The following is a 21901-nucleotide window of genomic DNA, read 5'->3' as shown; positions in this document are numbered from 1 at the left end:
GTCACCCAGCTTGCTTTCATGCCTAATATAGGACTAAAACTCCTGGTTTCTAGCATGATGTCTTAGCTGCTACACCCAGGGCTGTGGAGTCAGGAGATAAATGTTCCGACTCCGACTCCTCAGTTTTTTGTACTTCCGACTCCGACTCCGACTCCAGGTACCCAAAATTTCCTCCGGCTCCGACTCGACTCTGACTCCACAGCACTGGCTGTGGAGTCGGGAGATAAATGTTCCGACTCCGACTCCTTAGTTTTTTGTGCTTCCGGCTCCAACTCCAGGTACCCAAAATTTCTTCCGACTCCTCGACTCCAACTCCACAGCACTGGCTACACCAAACTATCGCTATCCTGTTGTTCTGCTACAAATGAATTCTAAGTATGTAGAGGCAGTAATAAAGAGAAACCACATTATTTGCCAACATTGCCTTTATGTAGCAAAGCCCAACAAAGCTGTTTCTCATGGTACAAAATATCCATCAATTGGGGCATCAGGATAGTTCATTTGCATGTGAAATCACGTCAATTACGGGATCAATCATAGAGGGGCGGAAATGCCTAAATCTGGAAAGCAGTTTATAATACGAATATCAGAAATCTGTATGTGTAAAGACCTCTGGACTTCTTACACTGTAAGATATTTAATAGGTAAATCCAAATAATATATGGAGAGCTCTGCAGTAACTCAGGGATTGTTGGGGGTGGGGTGAGGGTTGGAATTACAAAAAAAAATGCTGTATTTTTGTTCACCAGTATTGCTCAGTGAGATACTTAAAAATGTCTACTTTTGTAATAAGTTTGTAAAGAACATATGTTAGCCATTTCGTTTTGTTATTCCCTAACACTAAAATAAGTCATTACTGCATTTTTTAATGGTGTACATTAAATAGTTGCTTTTGTCACTATGGCTGGAATCCGAACTCAATATTTCTTGATGACCATGATAGTGTAATGGTTTAAACTGCTTAAATATAAGATGGATTCTACTACATCATAATTTAAACAATGTTTGCTCAGTGGGAATAAATCTTTATTCAAATAAATAGCTAAGCAATTCTGTAGTGGACAATATTACAGTAAAGGAAATTACTAAAAGGAAAAAAATGTTGTAAGAACATTTTGAGAAAATTTAATCTGGGTGTTTTATACTAGACTGCAGTACTGGTATTTGTCAAAGCTATTTTCTAAAGCAAGCTTCTGGTGAACTACTGGAATTCTCAATTTTAGCATAAAAAGCACTTTCCCACATGTATATAAGATGACAGAACTATTTACAAAGTATATATAAAATGAAATAAACACAATAACTTTGAGCTTGGGTAGACGTTAGGATTGTAAAGAAAAGGAATTGGAGGATTATAAAAATGCTGAAAATTATATATGGGATCCATTTTGTGTTTGCTTTCAGATTAAATATTATTGTGAGAAATTTTCTATTTTGTTAAGTTGATAAAATGGGAAATGTTTGTCGTTTAAACTTGTTGCTGTATATTACTGTGGGAAAACAAGTTAATGATTTCACTTTCTTTTGTCAATAAAAATTCCTGAACTACAAAAATTTTCAAAAATAATGTTTTGCAGGTTATAGGACAGAAAAAAGTTTTACATTTTAAACAGCATAATTAGCTTGTTTCAAAGCTGAAGCTTTTACAGGTCAATGTAAAAATGTATTAAGAGTCCTATAAAAAGAAACACAAAAAGAACACTTTGTTACTGTTGCTCCAGACAATAATTCAAATATTAATCTTGAAAGACAGCAGCCCAACAGTTGATTTCTGGTCCCAGTTTAAGCATCCCAAGTAAAAGCTTTGAGTTCGGCTCATTTAAGTCCAATAATTAAGACAGTCAGTTCAAAACACAGAAATGAGGGCGAAGACTCCATATAATAAAGCACAGGGATATGCTACTAGAAGTTGTTGTCCTTCCATTGCTAAGGCTGAAATGAAGAGCTTGGAGGCCGAAAAACTACACCATCCAATAATTCCAGCAGCAAGAATAATTCCCATCATGCCCCTGAAAACAACAATAACAGGAAAGGAATCAAGCGCTGATAATATCACATAACTTTGTATATATCAGAACAGTTTTACATTGGAGCCAAGTGTGTTATCCAATTATACAGGTTTTAAGCACTAAATTATTTTCTGGCCAAAACTGTTAACATTCCTAATTCAAATGTTCAAAAGCCTCCACCTAGAGACTGTTAATACAAAAATCTTGCCGTGGAACTAGTACTTATATGGATCTCAGTAAATTTGGAAAATGTATACATGCCTGAATGTCATTCAGCTTTATGTAACACTTTAGATTGTTAAATTACATAACTATGATCTTGCTCTGAATTCGGTGAAATCAGATAGTTTCCTTTTAATAAGCTTCAGAAATTCATCCACTTTAGAAAGTCACTCTAAATAATGTTTCCTGACTGATGTAAAATGTTAGGGAATTGTTGCAAAGAAAAAAAACGATAGAAGCTTGTACTGCACTTTGTATTACAGCATTCCAGTTTCTCAATTACTTATAATTAAAATGATTTTGAAAAGAAGAAAATGAGAGGGGATAGGGAACATTGTCAATAGGAAAGGACACATCCGTAGGACCAGACTGCCCACTTCTGGACTAAAGGATCCAACACAAAATATTGTACTGAGAAGCTACTATTCCATAGTTTTAAACTAAAATGTTTGTGGTACTTCCATTTTGAAAGTGCTACAGTATCATATACTTTTTTTACTGGCTACATTTTGTTATTTGGACTGGGGGATAGAATTTTAAAGAATGCTCAAAAAAAGTTTTCTTTATAAGTGAGATAACAGATTGCAAAAAAGAGTAAAAAATCAAATATTTTTCCCAGTGTTATTTGATAAAAAGGGTTCCTTTCCAGGCAAATAGGACCAAAAATACAAACACTCTATAAATAAAAAAAAAATGCAAAAATCAAATGCAGTTTAAAATTATACATAGTAAAGTATTTTTTTAATTCTACATAAATACACATTCGAGTACATTTTTTATGGTGAGCAATAATATATAGTATTATTAAACGGCATTGTAATGGTCTTTGATATTACTTACTGTAGGGAAAATACAATTGCAAAGCTTGAAAGTATGATCATAGGAAGAAGACAATATCCTAGGACACTTGCAACACAACCAAATGAGACACCTGTCATACTCATCAGATTCAGGAGACAAAACATTCCTAGACACCCTATTGCACTAATTCCATATACATAGCCGAACTGAATTTTTCCAGCCTTAAAAAAAAAGAAAGGGGGGAGGAGAGAGGAAAATACATTAACATTCTGGATGCATTTTAGGAAGAGATTTTGCAAAGAGACAAATAAAGCATACAAAATAAAATCAAGCGAGTACCAGATACCTTTTTGATAACAACAAACATTTCTGAAACCTTAGAAATAAGATTATCTTCATATTATTTCACATCCATGTTCAAACTTTTTTACATTATTTAAAAAGATAGGTTTCCCACATAAAATTAGTGTCTCCATTCCACTGCTTTATATAATTCAACCAAGTTTAGAGGAAAATACCAGCAATACAAACATCTGTCAAGTGAACCAATTTAGAAGTGAAGTACAGCTGTTTGGATCCAGAGTAAAAGAGGTATTTTGGCAGGCGCCTGAGTGTGCTTGCTGAATTTGTCAGCACCTCCTTAATAACATTGTGCTGTTTTCTATGCTTGCTTACAGCGGCCACCATGATTTCAGGAAAATAATAAGAGAACCACAGGGAAGTACAAAAAAGTTAGTAAACCCCGTTGCAGTCTCCTAAATGCTTTCTTTTTAACGAGGTGTGCCTTAATTAAGTGCCGATAGATGCAGTAAGTATGCCTCATCTCTTCCAAAGCATCCTCTCCTTTTTGGGTAGCTATGCATCCCTACAAGCTAGTTTTATAGAGACTTTTAAAGCAACAGATGAAGCACCACTTAAGTATTTTTAAGGATCATTGTTCATAAAAGTAATCCCAGAGATATATCATTAATGCCTAAGTGTATATAAAAACACTATATCCATTAAAAAAGAAGGAAAAAAAAGGAAGGGAGAGGAAACTAATTTCCTACAGAATTTTGAAGAATTTATATTTTTATGAGAATTTATATATCACCGGGCCATTAACCGGGAGTTGGAGAACCCTGTTCTAAATTACTCTGAGTGTAGTAAATGGGAATATCCAGCAACAATTCTTGTCTTTCTCACCTTGTGGATCAGGGACAAGGCTCCAAATAATGACCATAAGACTGTACTTCACATTCTTCAATAGAAATTATATTCAATCCTGTGTATCATTATTTTTATAAATTACTGATATTTAAATGATCAATTCTTGATTTCTGTTTGCTTTAAACTTGTAACTTTCAAACTGACAGGACTATATCTATAGTAATGAAATCTTACAAACAATAAGGTGGCTCCAAAGGCTAGGCAGAAGACCATAGGTCCTGCCAGATCAGTTTCATTCATAATGTTGCCATCTGCAGCTTTTAATGGGTGCAGTACTGTTAAAGTCTTCTGCCAGATATGGTCAAAATTTATTCCAAGTTCTGTAGATCAAATAAAGAACACAGATTTAATGGATTAATAAACTTATGAGTCCTTCTCAATTATAGTTGCATCATGGATTGCATTATAGTGGATTACAAAATGTAGAACATTAAAATAACAATAAATGACAATAGAAAATGACCAATCACCCAGATAAGGAAAAACTACTAAACCAATTACAGAAACATAAAAAGTGTATCAGAAAAAAGGCTCATAACCCATCCTGCCCCTGCATCTGCTGAAACAAGAGAGATCTTCAGGGCTTTGCAGAAGCCTTGGATTATGGAAGTGGATCCACGCTTCTGTACTAAATTGGAGATCCTTTTAGATCACCAAAAGTCAGACACCAAGTATATAACATCTTAATTTGTAAAAGGTCATCCTATTTCAATTTCATATGGTTTTTTCCTTTTGGTTTTTTTAACCAAAAGATCTTAAATTCTTGATCGATCATGCCATTTAATTAATTGAAGTGAAATTAAATGCCAAAGATGAAGTGAAATTAAATGTTAAAAACGTTCTTTACATTAACATACATACATGCACACACACAAACTTCATCATCAGCTATGATTACTCCTTTGTAGATTGGAACATGTATTTTGGCTGACATGGAAATTCTGCAAGGAATAAAAATCAAACCTTCTAGTAACGGAGGTTCATCCTCAAAATTGCTTCCATAGAACGATTGTGATGAAGATGGGGTGTATGCTGATGTTGGCTGAAGAATTTGACCAGTGTATGGCTGTTGAGGTTGTATCATCTCTGGAGGGACATATCCACCTTGCTGAGAATACTCATAGCCACCATATTGCCTGCAGACAACAGAACTTAAATGTTTATCATATGAAAACAGAATCTTTCTTTGCCACGGAGGCCTAAGCCCCAAAATACCCACTCCACAACAAAGAAACCATTTACACTGATTATCACATTGATACAAACTGTAAATATTCTATATAGTCCCTGAAGAAACTTTTTTTTATTAAGTTTGTTTGTCGCCCACCTCACCACAAGAAAATGGCATATATTTATATAAACATTATATAAAGAAAACAGATACATCAATGTTTGAAACATATCAAAGTTATTTACAGGATAATTTTGATTAAAATTACATGCATTTATTTGACCTTACTTTCTAATATGACAAAATACAATTTCTCACTTTAAATGTTATAACTTTCCAACTTATCCAACATTTTTCTCAAATTATTACCAAGTAAAACTCAGATATTATAATATAGTCCTTTTTCCAAGATAATCTAGACCATTACTTTGCTTTCCCATCTGCTGCCATATAAAATAATTGATACTAGCATATACTTCAGGTTTTGTGACATATAGGTCACCATGTATCTATTGTGACATATAGGGACACTGCCAGACTTAAGGAAGAGGAGTTTTCGGTGTCAATATTTTCAAAAAGCTTTCCTGCAAGTAACCAATAATGTATACTTAAAGAGAAATTTTATACTGAAGAATGATTAACCCTTGCAACTTCGGATTCAAATATTTTATTTGAATCAATAAACTAATGATAGGTACACTATCTGGTAAGTGTGCCACGTATTAAGAAGTACTGTGGCAGTTCATACTTGCTGTATAAAAGAAGAATTCAATATGCATTAACATAACATCCGACTAGTATTAGCCTAACCAACTGCATTTACAACAGTCAGTAGGTTATAGGTAATCTTGGTTGAGCATCAGTAAATGCTGCTGTTCGACTCAATTTTTACATTCAGCCATTTTCTAAAATTCTTCCAATCCTGAACTATGGATTTATCTTAGGAGTTTCTTGTTTCCAGAAGATTGAAGTTATTTTGAGAAATGTGATCTAAATAAATAAAACCCTTCAGATATAAAAGTGGCATGATTGTCAGAAATTAAATAAAATTGAACACTTCAGCCAAATACAAATATCAGACAATAATATATTGGCTATTTGGAACAATAAACAAAATCAAATTACTTGCTATATGCTCCTCCTCCTCCAGCATCTGCCCCATATTGTTGTGCTTGATCATCAATACTGTAACTTGTCTGATAAAAATCTGTATTTAAATGATCAAATCCAGACATTGCTATCTGTAAAATAAAGATTTGTGTTATTATTTTCAAAAATAACCACCCAAAGCATGGCCCTTCTATGAATATCTTCATCTATCAATCATCAAGAGTAAATTATACAATCTTTTGGGGAAAAATAATGCATTCAGTCAAACACTAAATTACTAGACACTTGCACTGCTGTGCATCCAGTGCTTTACCCAAAAGGAGAAAAGGACCACAACATTTTATAACAAAGCATCTGATTTTCTTCAATTCGCCTAAGGGAAGTACAAGTAGTCCTCAACTTACAACCACAACTGAGCCCAAAATTTCAGCTGCTAAGCGAGACATTTGTTAAGTGAGTTTTGCCCCATTTTACTATCTTTCTTGCCAAAGTTGTTAAGTGGAATCACTGTACTTGATAAGTTAGTAATACAGTTGTTAAATGAATCTGGCTTCCCCATTGACTTTGCTTGTCAGAAGGTCACAAAAGGGGATCACATGATCCCAGGACACTGCAACCGTCATAAATATGAGTTTGTTGCCAAGCATCTGAATTTTGATCAAGTTTCTATTGGGATGCTGTAACGGCTGTTAACTATGCAAACAGTCATAAGTCACTTTTTTTCAGTGATGTTGTAACTTCGGTCATTCAACAAACTGCTGTAAGTCGAGGGCCACCTGTACCGACTCCAACAGAACCTACGTTATTATATTAAGATCTATATATTTTTTATATCAAATAATTTACTAAGACTTTTTACTATTGTTCTTCTCTTCCTTACTAGTATCTATATCTTCCCACTTATTATGTTTGTTGTTGTTGTATCTTTCAATTTATATTGTTTTTTGTTTCCTAGTACGATTTGATAGCTTATTAGTAACCTTGACTATCACTAAGTGTTGTATCTTTTTATTCTCTATGAATGTATTTTATCCTCCTTATGTATACTGAGAGCATATACACCAAAGACAAATTCCTTGGGCATCCAATCACAACTTGGCCAATAAAGAATTCTATTCTATTCTATGTTTTCTATCATCTGTTAAGTGTTGGTGCCACGCAATTTGGCAGCTCAAATCTCACCAGGCTGAAGGTTGACTCAGCCTCCCGTCCTTCCGAGGACCCAGATTGTTGGGGGCCATAGGCTGACTCTGTAAACCTGCTTAGAGAGGGCTGTAAAAAGCACTGTGAAGCGGTATATAAGCCCAAACGCTATTGCTATTAGACCTTCGGGGCGGCACAGAACACGGTGATGATGGAAAACACAGGATCCGCAGAATGGGGGGGGGGAACCGTTTGGGTCTCGAGAGACCACAAGCAATATTAGGGCACTGCGAAATCCCGTCCTTGCAGCCAGAAAAAAAAAAAAAAAAAAAGCACAGAAGTGAAGGAAGATGCTCCTGGAACGACTCTCGCCGCCTGAATATACGTTTCCCCTGAAGGAGCGTCAGCTCTCCTGACAAGCTCGGGCACCACCCTGCTCCCCTTTCCCAAAGCTCACCTTCCTCGGAAGCCTCCTTCCCCGGCGAGGCAACGACTCCCCCACACCTGCCCTCCTCACGCCTCGGGAGCGACCCCTTCTTCCTCCTCGCGTTATCCCCGCTCTCTGGGAAGCTACGTGTCAGAGACCCAAGAGGAACCACTTCCGGGTTGCGGGAGCGAAGCGGCAGAACACAACAGACGTTTCCTACCGGAAGCTACTCTCTCTCTCTCTCTTTCTCTCTCCGCAACTCCATGGTCAAGCCTTCCAAGCGAGATGGGGAATGCCAAACAGGAGCGGGCGGGAGTGATTCAACATGCATAATAAGGATTTCAGCCTCTTCCCTGGAACCTTGTGCTTCCTTGTGGATCCGCTTATACATAAATGAATATACAAGCTGAGGTTATCCGAATACGTTAAGAGGAAAAGTGGACCTTCTTTTATGCAAATATAAAAATGTGTATACAAATTTATTTTATACAAATATAAATTTATTATTTTATGCAAATATTTTTTTTCGCAGCTTCGGTAGCTATAAACTGGGCAGTCAAATATGTAGAAAGCCTTTGTTGATCTCTAGCGATGCCCCTGATGGTTCTTCCCCCCCCCTCAACAACCCAAATGGTAAAAAGAACAAGAAGTAAAAGAAGACCCTGATCTTTGCAACTTTATATCTGATAGTTTTAGGCTGCTTTTTATGGTCCTGTATAATTGTGCCTGTTGCTCTCTTTCTGGCATTAAATTTCCAAACTGATATTGCAGGACGCTAAAGTGTTAACAGATGGCACTTGCCAGGCTTCTGATCCTTGACTTAGACTTTTTCAGAAGTTACTTTCATTTTTGCACAAGGGAAGTTGGCATGCTGTAAAGCAAGTTGGCAGCCTCCGGCCTCATCCTTATTTTTGACAGTGTTCAGTGCTTTGTTTGAAAATAGATCCATCTGCCCTGAATAGAATGGTTATAAATAAATAACCAGAAATTAACAACAAAAGGTTAGCCCGTATCATGCAGAAGCACGGAATTACTGGAGCTGACAGCATGGAAATACCTTCCATGGCTGCTGTAGTATGAATGAGAAAATGTTTTACAGACCATTTGTGTGAGTGCCCGCAACATGTACTCAAAATTTCCAGTAGCCCTCCAAAAGTGAAAATTTCCACTCTGTGCCTCATTATAAAGACTTGTTGGTTTTCTTCTTCACACATTATTTTGTTATTTTGGGATTATCACTTCATTTAGCTTATAATATCGCTTCTGATAAGATATTCAAATACAAAGCTGATGTTTTCAGTGCTTTACATTTATTACTACAAATAAATGTACACTAAAATGAGCTTTCTGAACATAGAAAGAAATTACAAGGAAGAAAAAACAAATCCAATGAGTTGGATATTTCCTGCTGCTAGTATCAGTTCTGGTTATAGGTACAATTTAAGGAGGTTAGAAATGCAATCAGTCAAAAGTACAGTGAGGTCAAAAGGACAATCAAGGAAACAGAAACCTTATAAGGCTGATTGGATGTAGAATTACAGTTTAACAATAATTGCATAACAGTGGATAGGTTTTGTGGGAGATAGAAGAATTATTTATCTTTCATTTATGAGTTTATGAGAGCTCCAAGACTTTAAATAAAATTTCTATAAGGCAGAGCAGGGAATTCCTTCTAGTTGCTGAATCCTAACCGTTATTAGTTCTAGCAGATGATCAGAAATAATTGGAATTGTTATTTAAAAACTTCTTCAGGGCATATGTTACTAGATAATATATAGAGAACTTGAGCTTGTAGAATTTGCTGAAGTAACAAAATATAGTGGGTATTTTTAATTTTCCCTTTATGATTCATAACGTAGAACATCCCATGAGTAATCTGCTTTGCTCAGTTTTTAATATATTATTTAATCTTCTATTGTCAGTCAGAAGATAAATTTTGGGTTCAAAATGAGCATGTTTTATGTATCATACAAAATCGTAGCAGTCTGTCTTTTATCCTTCACTATGTCAATAATTATAATATTGCATTTTATCTGTAACCAAAAATAGTCTCTTGAAATACGGCTTTGATATATTCATTATCTATTCTTTTACTCTGGATTCCAGCAGGGTATTTTGAGGTGGTTGATATGTGAGATATTGTTGAAAATAATAACAGCAAACATTTGAAGAAAATATTAATATTACCTCTCAAGAAAAGGAAATGATGATCACCTGATGATCAATGAAAAATATGGTTCTATTAAGATTTGTAGCATCATGCCTGCTATTAGTGCTGCTTTGGGGCAATGTCTCATGATATTTCTTTGGGGGAAGAAGTTACCCCTAAAAACAGCTTCTGTGTCTATCTGTGGCAATGATGGGTAGTCTAAGGCTAAGTAGCAGAAATCAGCTTAATTTGTCTACAAATTAAGGATAGAAATGGGAGGCCTTGGGAGACAGCTATTCCCAACCCCTCCCTTATTTCCCAATCTTCTCTAAATGGCGTGAAATTGATCTAGGAAGGGAGAAAGGGAGGGAGAAAATTAAAAGTATTCCCAGGTCCCTCTTCCCCTCCAATCCCTATTATTGCCCCTTTCTCTGTTCATCTCACCTATCTAAGGACCCAGTATAGTGTAGTTGTTAGCAGGGGTGAAATCTAAAATTTGTTACTACCGGTTCTGTGGGCATGGCTTGGTGGGAGGGGGGGTAATGTGACTGGGTGGATGTGACCAACTTTTTAAAAAAACTTTTAAAAGCATTTTTTCTACAACCTTTTCAGCCGAAGAGGTTGCAGAAAAAAATGCTTTTAGAAGCCTCTGGCGATCCCAGCTGAGTTGCCTGATTGCCAGAGGCTTTTAAAAGCATTTTTTTTTCTACAACCTCTTCGGCCGAAGTGGTTGTAGAAAAAATGCTTTTAAAAGCCTCTGATGATCCCAGCTGAGCCGCGCGATCATCAGAGGCTTTTTTTTAAACGTTTAAAAACATTTTTTCGGCCGAAGTGGTTGTAGAAAAAATGCTTTTAAAAGCCTCTGATGATCCCAGCTGAGCCGCGCGATCATCAGAGGCTTTTTTTTAAACGTTTAAAAACATTTTTTCGGCCAAAGAGGTTGTAGAAAAAATGCTTTTAAAAGTAAAAAAAACAGCCTCTGATGATTGCACGGCTCAGCTGGGCATGGGGGGGTGCAGGGATTTTTGCTACCGGTTCTCCGAACCACCTACCGCCATCGCTACCAGATCGGGCGATCCGGTCCGAACCGGGAGCATTTCACCCTTGGTTGTTAGGGTATTAAACCAGAACAGGGAAGAATCAGATACTAGTCTACCCTCAGTTGCAGAGGTTTAGTGGTAAAAGTCATTCTCTGTAAGCACAGTTGAACTTATAAAGGGTGTGTGTGTGAGAGAGAACACTATGAATGCCTTGAGTGCTGTACAAAAGGTAGGACATAAATGTAACACATCACTATTTATCAGTAGGGACAAACTTCACTCAGCAGTTGATCAGAAACAACCCTCTATTTGCTATTCTTAGATTACTATTAATCTCAGACTGCTATCGCAATGGGGATCAATAAGAGATATATAGCAGGGGAGAAATTCAGCAGGTTCTGACAAGTTCTGGAGAACCGGTAGAGGAAATTTTGAGTAGTTCAGAGAACCGACAAATACCATCTCTAGCTGGCCCCAGAGTGGGGTAGGAATGGAGATTTTGCAATATCCTTCCCCCAGGAGTGGGGAGTGAATGGGGATTTTTCAGTATCCTTCCCCTGGAGTGGGGTGGGAATGGAGATTTTTCAGTATCCTTCCCCTGGAGTGGGGTGAAAATGGAGATTTTGCAGTATACTTCTCCTGCCGCACCCACCAAGTCACACTTACAGAAATGGTAGTAAAAAAACTTGAATTTCACTACTGGTATATAGGTATGCCATACTGAATATATTTGTCACATATCTTGAGTCTACAGTCAATAATCAAGACACTGTTCTATTTGGATCAGTAATTTATCAAAGATGTTCTATAGTCAAGTTAAGCTCGTGACTTTATGCCCTCTTAATTAGAATTTAATTTTCAGATTTCATTTTTCTACTGGGACTGAGATTATCTCTTGCATCATACATTCCTAGATTTATAATAAGTCATTTCTAAAAGTTATTCATGAGTCACCCATGGATTGAGCAGTAATCACTTAAAGATGTTGAACCATTTCCAAACATCTGTTTTCTACCTTTTTGTTGCTATTCAGATCCCAGCAAATAATTAGATGTGGATGAGAACATATTCATATATGTGTCTCAAAAATGTTTTATGTTTTTACACCTGTTTTTTAAGGAATTAAAACAAATGAAATATTGAACAATGCATTTTATCACTGGCAATGAATCAAGCACTGATTTTATGGAAAAATAGACCCAAGTTTCAGGATGCTTCAAAAGGGCAATCATATCTTCTTAAGCTCAAGTGATCTTGGCCTTCAAGAACAATGACACTATTTCACAAATTCTACATATTTGTATCATTTAAAATAAAACAATGTTTTCCATGATGCACAAATAGACATAGGAAACTCTCTTGCAAGATAAAAACATTGAGTCTTCTTGGAATTTTTTTAATGACAAAATCCTCTCAAATCCATTTGGAGGAATCATCAAATGACAATGAAAGTGCTGCTACCTTCCCTTTAAACTGTATTATAAATCAAAGTCTGTCTATATTGTATGGGAAAAGTCAACTTGGCATATATTTTGATATTTTACACTATAAGTAACATGTTTTGGCAACTGTTTTCTTTATATGTTCATTGTACCACTGATGACCAGTTAGTGGGAGAGCAAACAGTGATATTGTTAAAAGCCATTTATGTCCTTTATAAACCTTTCCTTTTGCCCATCAGATTCTAATTAACATCCAATAAAATGCTCCTTACCATACATCCAACAAACATAGGATCAAAACTGAATTGTGAATGTCATTAAGCTTTAATAATAACTTCATTTAAACCCCAATGCCATCAAACCTTGTTTTTTTTTTTGTCTACCCAGAGCAGAATAAGGAAAAACTGTTCTCATTTGTCTTGGAAGGGCATACCAAGATTGGATGCTGCTATTATAAGGTTCTTTCTTAATGCTTGTAAGCAAAGAAGTTGTAAGAAAGAAGTTCATAAGGATTAAAAGGAAACACATTTTTTCCTTTTAATCCTTATGAACTTCTTTCAGATTATATATTTATTTATTATTTACATTTAGATAGGTTGAGTAGCTGATACCCCAGTTAGCTAGTGAGATTTCTTTTGAAAATATAGAACTTTTGTGAGCCATTAGTACTACAGCTGTCGGCCATTTTAAGTCTGTTTCACTGTACGTTTCTCAGGATTTCTCCCCTGAATGGGAATTCACGTTATATTTTAAATAAATAAGTTAGGCTGGCCCTTGACGGAGAATTGCCCTCAGCCAATTCCATCTCAGCCACTTGTTTTTCCACTGGTTCTTAGATGCTGGCGCTCCATTATGCTATCCTTTTCTGTTGCTAGGCTTTAATCCCGAGACATTTCATTAGGCGTGTGTAGTTACTAACCTGCTTTGAAAATAACTTGTAACATTGGCACTGTTTCATCACTGTTATTTACTTCGGTTCAGGCTGTTAGTGATTCTCAGAATGCTTTAGATCAAGTCACCTACAATAACTTCTCTGCAACTCACAGCATCGATTGTGACTGACTGTGGAGTGGAAATACTGTTCATAAAAAGCTACTGGAAATTACTATGGAGATATCATACAAAATTGGAGAGGGCTTTAGGTAATTCCTGGCTGGCTGATTATACATGTGGAGTTATGCTTTTCTTTTTCTCTTTGGTCATAATGTAAGGAGAAGCATTTTTTTTTACCTTAAAAGTTATTCAAAAGAACATTTGTTTTATCTTTTATTGTCTTGATTTCTTTTTGCAAGATGGCTTAGCAAAAGTTCCAGCCCTCCCCAATTAATTTACTTTCTTGTCATATAGTGTTATATGGTGTTATTGCTGTATAACTTACTTTTTCCTGTAAAATGTGTCCTGTATACTGAATATTTACCTTCGGAATGGCAAAGGAGGGGGTTTTACAAAGACACCTGCATGAAGCCATGTAATATTGATCCTACAAGGGGTTCTAAGTTAAACATTGATGCTAAAATTGTTACAGTGATTTTGCACTCAAGATATCAGTCTGTAATATTACCTTCAATAGTTTATGTTATGCAGTCTTAAGAAATGGATTGGATAATGTGAGATGATTAATGAACATAGTCGGTGTCCAATCAGATAAATTAGATTTCATGATGGCTATTTCATTGGATGCTGAGAAGGCCATTGACATGGTTCAGCTTAAATTTTTAGGGCAGATGTTGCTAAATATTGTTCTTTTTAAGAAAAATATTCTAACCCATTATTAGATTTGTCACAAATGGCATTATTTCTTTGCTGAACAGGACGTTGTATGGAACTTGTAAAACAATGCCTACTTTCTCTTTATATATTTAATTTGACTTTGGAATCATTGTCCTGTTTCATTAAACAATACAAAGGTATTCTGGTTACTAAAATGGCCAGAGTGGAACACAAATTGTTGTATTATGCTGATGATATTTCACGGCTTATTGACAATTACATTTTTTAACCAAATGTACAGTATACCTGTAACACAAGATCTTGGTCTATTATCTGATTACCATTTATATAATTGGAATGTTTAATGTTCTTACTATGGGGTCTGTTTGTTAAAAAATAAGGCATTATATATTGTTTGAATTCTTTGAATTTTTCATTTTGTAAAGGTATATCTTTCAAATGGTTTACCTTGCATCAATAGTGATATAAATTGATGGTTAACAAGCCTAATATGGAAAAGAATAAATGTTGATAAATTGAACGTAACTCCAATATTGATAATAAACATTCAGAGGAATTCTATTTGTTACATATTTTAAACAGAATGATAAAATACTGAGTAAACTCTTATTAAATGGATACACTAGATCCGTGATGGCGAACTTATGGCACGGGTGCCACAGGTGGCACACGGAGCCATATCTGTGGGCACGCGAGCGCATGTGTGTGCTGGCCAGCTGATTTTCAGGCTTTCCGGGCCCACTGTGTCATCACGTGCCAAAAGTGGGGAGAGAGCGGGGGGGGGGTCACACGTGCATGCGTTGGGGGACAGGGCGTATTGAATTATGGGTGTGGGCACATGCGTGCGCAATCCCCCCCCACTCCGCCCACTTTTGGCACGCGACGGCAAAAAGGTTAGCCATCACTTCACTAGATTGTCTTAGTATGAATTAAAACTGCCATATGAAGATAAAACTTCCATTTTTTTTTCCATTTCCAACTCTGTTACTGGACTTACATTTTGATTTCTATTTTTTTTTTGTTGAATATAAATGATTTCAAAACCATTATGGATACAATTATAAAGTTGTTGTTTGACCTCTTTTATTTCCTGACAATTCTTAGGATTTTTCCATTTATATGCACTGCAACATCTAAGAACATTTATCACCTATTATAATATCATTTTATCCATGTACATCCAAACTGCATAGATGTTCTTAGTGGTCTGAGTTCTCTATTTCCAAAGCTCTGCCAGAATGAATGAAAGGATTGGAATGGGCAAAATTATGTATGATAATACGTACAAAATCCTAGAACCAAGGGTTACCGAATGAAATTGAATCTTGAAAGAATCAGGACAAACAAAAACAATTTTTTTTCATACAATGGGTAATTAAACTTGGAATTCACTAGTTAGAGATCTGGTGCTGACAATCAGCATAGCTGGATTCAAAATAGGGTCGGACCAATTCATGGATCAATGGTTATTAGCCTTGTTGGTAGTATGAGTGCCTGGGACATCTATCCATTGGGAGACTTTCTTCTGCCATTGGATGGACACTCTGAAAACAAACTACTGGACTAGATGGGGCAGGTGTCTAATCCAGCAATAACACCATTTTTTATTCTGATATTTTAGAACTAGAAAAAGATCTAGAATTACTTTGAAGACAAAATGAGTAAGATATGCACTTTCAGGCAACTTTTCATTAAAATCCATTGCAACTAAGCATGTATTTTTTTTTTTTTTACATGGCTTAGACTTAATGAGAAACCATGGCTTTCTGCTACATTTGATTTCTTCTGGATGGATTAGGCTGGATTAGGCTGGATCATCCTTAGGACACCATTAGCTATTTCTGGTTGGTTTGGAACCCTACAAATTTAATAAATAAAATATAGTGTTGTATTTTATAGTTGGATCTATCAATAAGACTAATAGCAGCTCTCCGGAGTTTCAGGCTGGAATTTGTCCAGTCCAATCTAGATATTATGAATTGAACATCCAGCATGTAAAGTAGATATTCTACTACCAAATTATAGTCTGTTGCTTACACTACATAAAACTGCTTTCAATAGGATGAAGATGAAGTTAATCTTCGTTCTGCTGTGTCGTTTCTGATGGATGCAGAGAGTGTACTTTTCTGTTTGTGTACCTTCAAGACATTCATGATTCTGAACCAATCAAGGCCTGTACAAGTCCATGCAGTTTTCTTGGCAAGAACTTGCCATTGACTTTTACCCAGGGGGGAGGGAAGGGTAAAATAGAATGCTGAGAATGTGTGTGTGGACCGTGAGAGCCTGGCAACCATCAAGGTCATCACTGCAGGTGCTTGAGAAAGAGGACTTCTCATAATTGGACAATGTAATCACCCAGGGGGAGAAAGGGAAGCTATAGTTTAACTAAACAAGCATTTGCGAAGGAAAACCAGAGCTGGTTTTGATTATTCAGTACCAAAATGGTGTATCCAATAAAGTTTTACTTTTGGAAATTCAAAGCTCCTGAGAGTGTTTTCTTGTTTTGGGTGCACTAGTCAGAGAGTTGACATAGCAGTTGGTTCTCGTAGCAATGTATAGGAATGACTTTGAATAACGAGAGGGGGTAGCATATAATTTTGATATAAATGTCTATGTATGCATTGTATGTATGTTCCAAACACACATGGCTTTGTCTAGAGAGTGAATTGAATGTTTTAGAGTTCTCCAAAATGTCCAATCCAAAAGATGAAGGTTTTTTTTAACATTCCTAATATACACTGATTTGCAAGCTGATTTATGCACTAGACAAGCAAGACTATAAATGCCTTAGATAAATCATGCTTGTTCAGCCTTTGTGGCTCCCTATTAATTTTCATTGCCTGTTCAGGCCATTGCTGATTATTATTTATTAGAATCATTTACAGTTATTACTTCTAGAGCTCTAAAAAGCTTTGGTCCATCAAATCAGAAGCCTAATCTTCCTAATTTTATGAAGGATAGGTAAGTGACTATTGGTAAATGTGTTCCCAAGGTTTTGGTTGCCAAAAGAATGGGGGATGGTTGTAAGAGGTATTTACAAAAAAGAATCAGAAGACATTGGAAAATAATGGCTTATTCTTATGAGGCTGCCAGGATGAATGCAGTTGGGTGTCAAATCTGTCACCCATTCATAATATGTGGAAAATGTAACTGTCCTGAGATAATTATTATCTGTATTATTTTTTTCTCATGCTGCAATCTACGCGAGGGAACAAAACTGATTATATCAGTACTTGGGATACACTTATTGAGGTCAGGATTGTGGTTTATGACAACAGTTCTATTTTTCTCCTAATTATAAAGTCTCAAATTTTAAATTGAGGTACTTTTAATATCATTTTTTTGGTGGAGGTATAACATTTCCATTGTTTATTCTTAATACCAGTACATACACACAAGTCAAACAGCATAGAGGTAATCTTTGACTTACGACTGTAGTGGAGCTTGGAATTATGATTGTAAGTCATTGCAGTCATATGCCAGGGCGTTACATGACCGCCTTTGATGTTACAACTGTTTTAACTAGGGTCATTAAGTGAATATGTCTCCAAAAGTCATTTTTTTGCTGAAAACTGGAAGTAAAAACTGGAAACTAGCAAAAAAAAAAAAAAAAAGTAAATCAAGGTCATCTAACTGCAGGATGTTGTCAATGGCCGTAAAGGTGAGCTGGCTATCAAATGCGATCATGCAACTAAGGGCTTGTATGCATGTGTTATAATTCTGAAAATGAGTTGTAAGTAGCTGTGGGTTAGTTAAATGACTGGTCATTAGTAGAGGACTACCTTTATAGATGACCAGACCAGACCAGACCAGACTAGAATAACAGAGTTGGAAAGAACCTTGGAAGTCTTCAAATCCAGCCTCCTGCTGAAGCAGAAGACCCTATACCATTTCAGACATATGGCTGTCCAATCTGACCAAAACGGTCACTCATGCCCTCGTCACTTCACGCCTGGACTACTGTAATGCTCTCTACATGGGGCTCCCCTTGAAGAGCACCCGGAGGCTCCAGCTGGTCCAGAATGCGGCCGCGCGGGTAGTTATGGGAGCAGCATGGCGCTCCCATGTGGCTCCCCTCCTGCGCGAGCTGCACTGGCTCCCTGTGGTCTTCCGGGTGCGCTTCAAGGTCTTAGTTACCACCTTTAGAGCACTCCATGGCTTAGGACCGGGGTACTTACGAGACCGCCTTCTGCCACCAATAGCCTCTCACCGCCCAGTACGCTCCCATAGAGAGGGGCTTCTCAGGGTGCCGTCAGCCAAACAATGTCGACTGGCGGCCCCCAGGGGGAGAGCCTTTTCTGTGGGGGCACCCACCATCTGGAACGAGCTCCCCCCAGAGATACAGAAGATTCCGGATCTGCGCACTTTCCGCCGTGCCCTCAAAACATTCCTGTTTCAGCAGGCCGGCCTGGCCTAACTTTCCCTTTATATTGCTTTTTGATTTTATTTTAAACTGGGATGTCTTGAATTATCTAGGACCAGAATGTTTAGTATATTTTAATTGGTTTTTTATTATTAACGTTTGTATTACATGTATTTTTATCGTTCGCTGTTCACCGCCCTGAGTCCCTTAGGAATAGGGCGGTATATAAATTTAATAAATAAATAAATAAATAAATAAATAAATCTCTTCTTAAAATCCTCTAGTGATGGAGTACCCACAACTTCTGAAGGCAAGCTGCTGTGTCAGGCAATTTCTCCTTATTTCTAGGTTGGATCTCTTCTTGATTAGTTTCCATCCATTGCTTCTTGTCCTGCCTTCAGATATTTTGGAGAATAGGTTGACCCTATCTTCTTTGGGGCAGCCCTTTGGAAGACTACTATCATGTCACCCCTAGTCCTTCTTTTCGTTAGACTACAAATACCCAGTTTCTGCAACATTTTGATGTTTTAGCCTCCAGTCCCCTAATCTTCTTTGTTGCTCTTCTCTGCACTCTTTCCAGAATCTCAACAAATTTTTATATTGTGGTGACCAAACTGGATGCAATATCCCAAATGTGGTCTTACCAAGGTATTGTAAAACAATACTAACACTTCATGTGATCTTGATTCCTTCCCTCTGTTAGTCTTCTCTTAATTTTCTCCTCAAAATAATAATTCTGTGGCATAGAATAGAATAGAATAGAATAGAATAGAATAGAATAGAATAGAATTTTTTATTGGCCAAGTGTAATTGGACACACAAGGAATTTGTCTTGGTGCATATGTTCTCAGCGTACATAAAAGAAAATATATGTTCATCAAGAATCATAAGGTACAAAATTTAATAATAGTCATAGGGTACAAATAAGCATTCAGGAAACAATATCAATATAAATCGTAAGGATACAAGCAACAAAGTTGCAGTCATACAGTCATAAGTGGAAGGTGATGGGAACGATGAGAAGATTAATAGTAGTGCAGATTTAGTAAATAGTTTGACAGGATTGAGGGAATTATTTGCTTAGCAGAGTGATAGCGTTTGGGAAAAAACTGTTCTTGTGTCTAGTTGTTCTGGTGTGCAGTGCTCTATAGTGTCATTTTGAGGGTAGGAGTTGAAACAGTTTATGTCCAGGATGCGAGGGGTCTGTAAATATTTTCACAGCCCTCTTAATAATAATAATAATTAAATAACAGCAGCAACAACAACAATAATAATAACTTGCTGATCACCATTGGCCAGCTGCAGAAAGCCACCTTACTGGGATCTGCTCGCATAATCTGCCGATACATCATGCAGTCCTAAACACTTGGGAAGTGTTTGACTAGTGATTTAGGATACGAAATCCAGCATGGTTATCTCGTTTGCTGCGTATATTGTCATTTTTGTGTACAATAATAATATATGTGAGCCTTGGTAGTACTAGGGTTTAAGGCACCCTGTTATTAAGCTGCTTAAGACCAGCTGCCTGCAATTACTGCAGGGTTCGAATCTCGCCAAGGCTCAAGGTTGACTCAGCCTTCCATCCTTTCTAAGGTAGGTGAAATGAGGACCCAGTTTGTGGGGGCAATAAGCTGACTTTGTATAAATATACAAAAGGATAAAGGCTATTGCTGAGCACATTGTAAGCCGCCCTGAGTCTTCGGAGAAGGGCGGCATATAAATCAAATTAATATATATATATATATATATAATATATATATATATTATTATATATTATAAAGAATAAACAATAATACTGTGACACAATTTAAGTGAATGACCACCCAATCAGCTCCATGATTAAGAATAGATGTCAGCATGGGTCTTCAAACCTGCTGATCTCCAAATATATTGGAAAAACAATTCCAGGAATCCCTAACCAACTTGGTCTTCTGAAATTCTGGTAGTTGCTGATTCAAGGCATCTGGAAGCAGCTGAATCATTTGGAGAAAAATTAGATCTTGTCATAGATACCAATTATTATCTGGTTTTCATTCTAGCCCCATTATTTCAGCATCAGTTTAGGAATACATACATGGAAAAACACTATGTTCCTTTTTTTCTATTCATGCATCTACTTGAATTAGAATAATTTGATCTAAAGATTGCTAGCCTAATATTCCTTATACAATTTTAATGACAAATAAACAGTTTTCTGATCACTAGCTGTTTACATTAAAAACACTTTTAAAAAGCATATCTTTATTCCTTGCTTCTGTTTTTAAAGAAGTTTTGTTTCTGCATTTAGTCTGTATTGATTCTCTGACTAGTCTCCTTTTAAGAGCAATGCTTCTGTATTGTATGCCACTTTGGCTATTTCTGCAAAAATTCAGTTAGCTCATTTTAAAATAATGAATTGTACTGAATACATCACAAACTATCGGGAAAGTATTAGCTGTTGGATTCACTCTAAAGTAGTTTTTCTCAATCTTGGCAACTCTAAGGTGTGTGGACTTCAACTCCCAAATTCCCTAGCCAACATGAATAGTAGCTGGGGAGTTCTGGGAGTTGAAGTCAAAGCATCCTAAAGTTGCCAAGGTTGAGAAAAACTACTGTAAAGACAAATGGAAAATTCTTTTGCAGTGCAGCTTTGTGTTGTGAAGTATTAAGGGTTAAGGCTTGGGAAACAGTAAGAAAGATACAGGCTTGTATATTGTATTTGAATGATAGATATCTACACAGATAAACTACAAACAACTGCATGACAAAGTAGCATTTGGTGTATTGAAAGATCTGCAAGAAATACTATTTGTCTACAAGCAAGAATTGGTGGGACCATAAAATAGACACCATAATTAAAAGAAGAGGTAGGTAAAGTGCACTGGAATCTTAGAAGTCTGGTTAATGGATGTTGTAGTATACAGAGATAGCAGAATAGAAGAGAAAGAACTGGAGACAATCACAACATACGAAGGCCTACAAACAGAAGTAAAACGACTGTGTCAAAAGAAAGCAAATATAGTACCAATAGTGATTGGTGCCTTAGATACAACCTCAAAACATTTAGAACACCAGTTGAACACCATCGGCATTGACAAAATCACC

At 36.5% G+C, this 21901-nt stretch overlaps 1 protein-coding gene across 3 annotated transcripts; it reads right to left on the bottom strand.

Moving 5' to 3' along the window:
• Positions 1 to 407: 407 nt before the first annotated feature.
• On the bottom strand, positions 408 to 8423 carry YIPF5 (Yip1 domain family member 5). Of its 3 annotated transcripts, XM_034404964.3 has the most exons (6): positions 8123 to 8423; positions 6538 to 6653; positions 5205 to 5377; positions 4416 to 4561; positions 3072 to 3253; positions 408 to 2009 (listed from the first exon to the last, which is right to left on the bottom strand). In XM_034404964.3, the coding sequence occupies exons 2-6, from the start codon at positions 6645 to 6647 to the stop codon at positions 1847 to 1849; spliced, it is 774 nt and encodes a 257-aa protein (XP_034260855.1). In that variant the 5' UTR covers positions 6648 to 6653; positions 8123 to 8423; the 3' UTR covers positions 408 to 1846. The 3 variants fall into 3 exon arrangements, with proteins under 3 accessions (XP_034260855.1, XP_034260863.1, XP_034260869.1); XM_034404972.3 differs by lacking the exons at positions 6538 to 6653; positions 8123 to 8423 and adding an exon at positions 5782 to 5882; XM_034404978.3 differs by lacking the exons at positions 6538 to 6653; positions 8123 to 8423 and adding an exon at positions 5731 to 5861.
• Between the last annotated feature and the right edge of the window lie 13478 nt (positions 8424 to 21901).

This window comes from Pantherophis guttatus, chromosome 2 (assembly GCF_059756535.1).
Source record: "Pantherophis guttatus breed Tessera chromosome 2, ASM5975653v1, whole genome shotgun sequence".
NCBI lineage: Eukaryota > Metazoa > Chordata > Lepidosauria > Squamata > Colubridae > Pantherophis > Pantherophis guttatus.
Note: the sequence above shows the minus strand (reverse complement) of the source record. Positions and strands in the feature narration are given on the sequence as shown.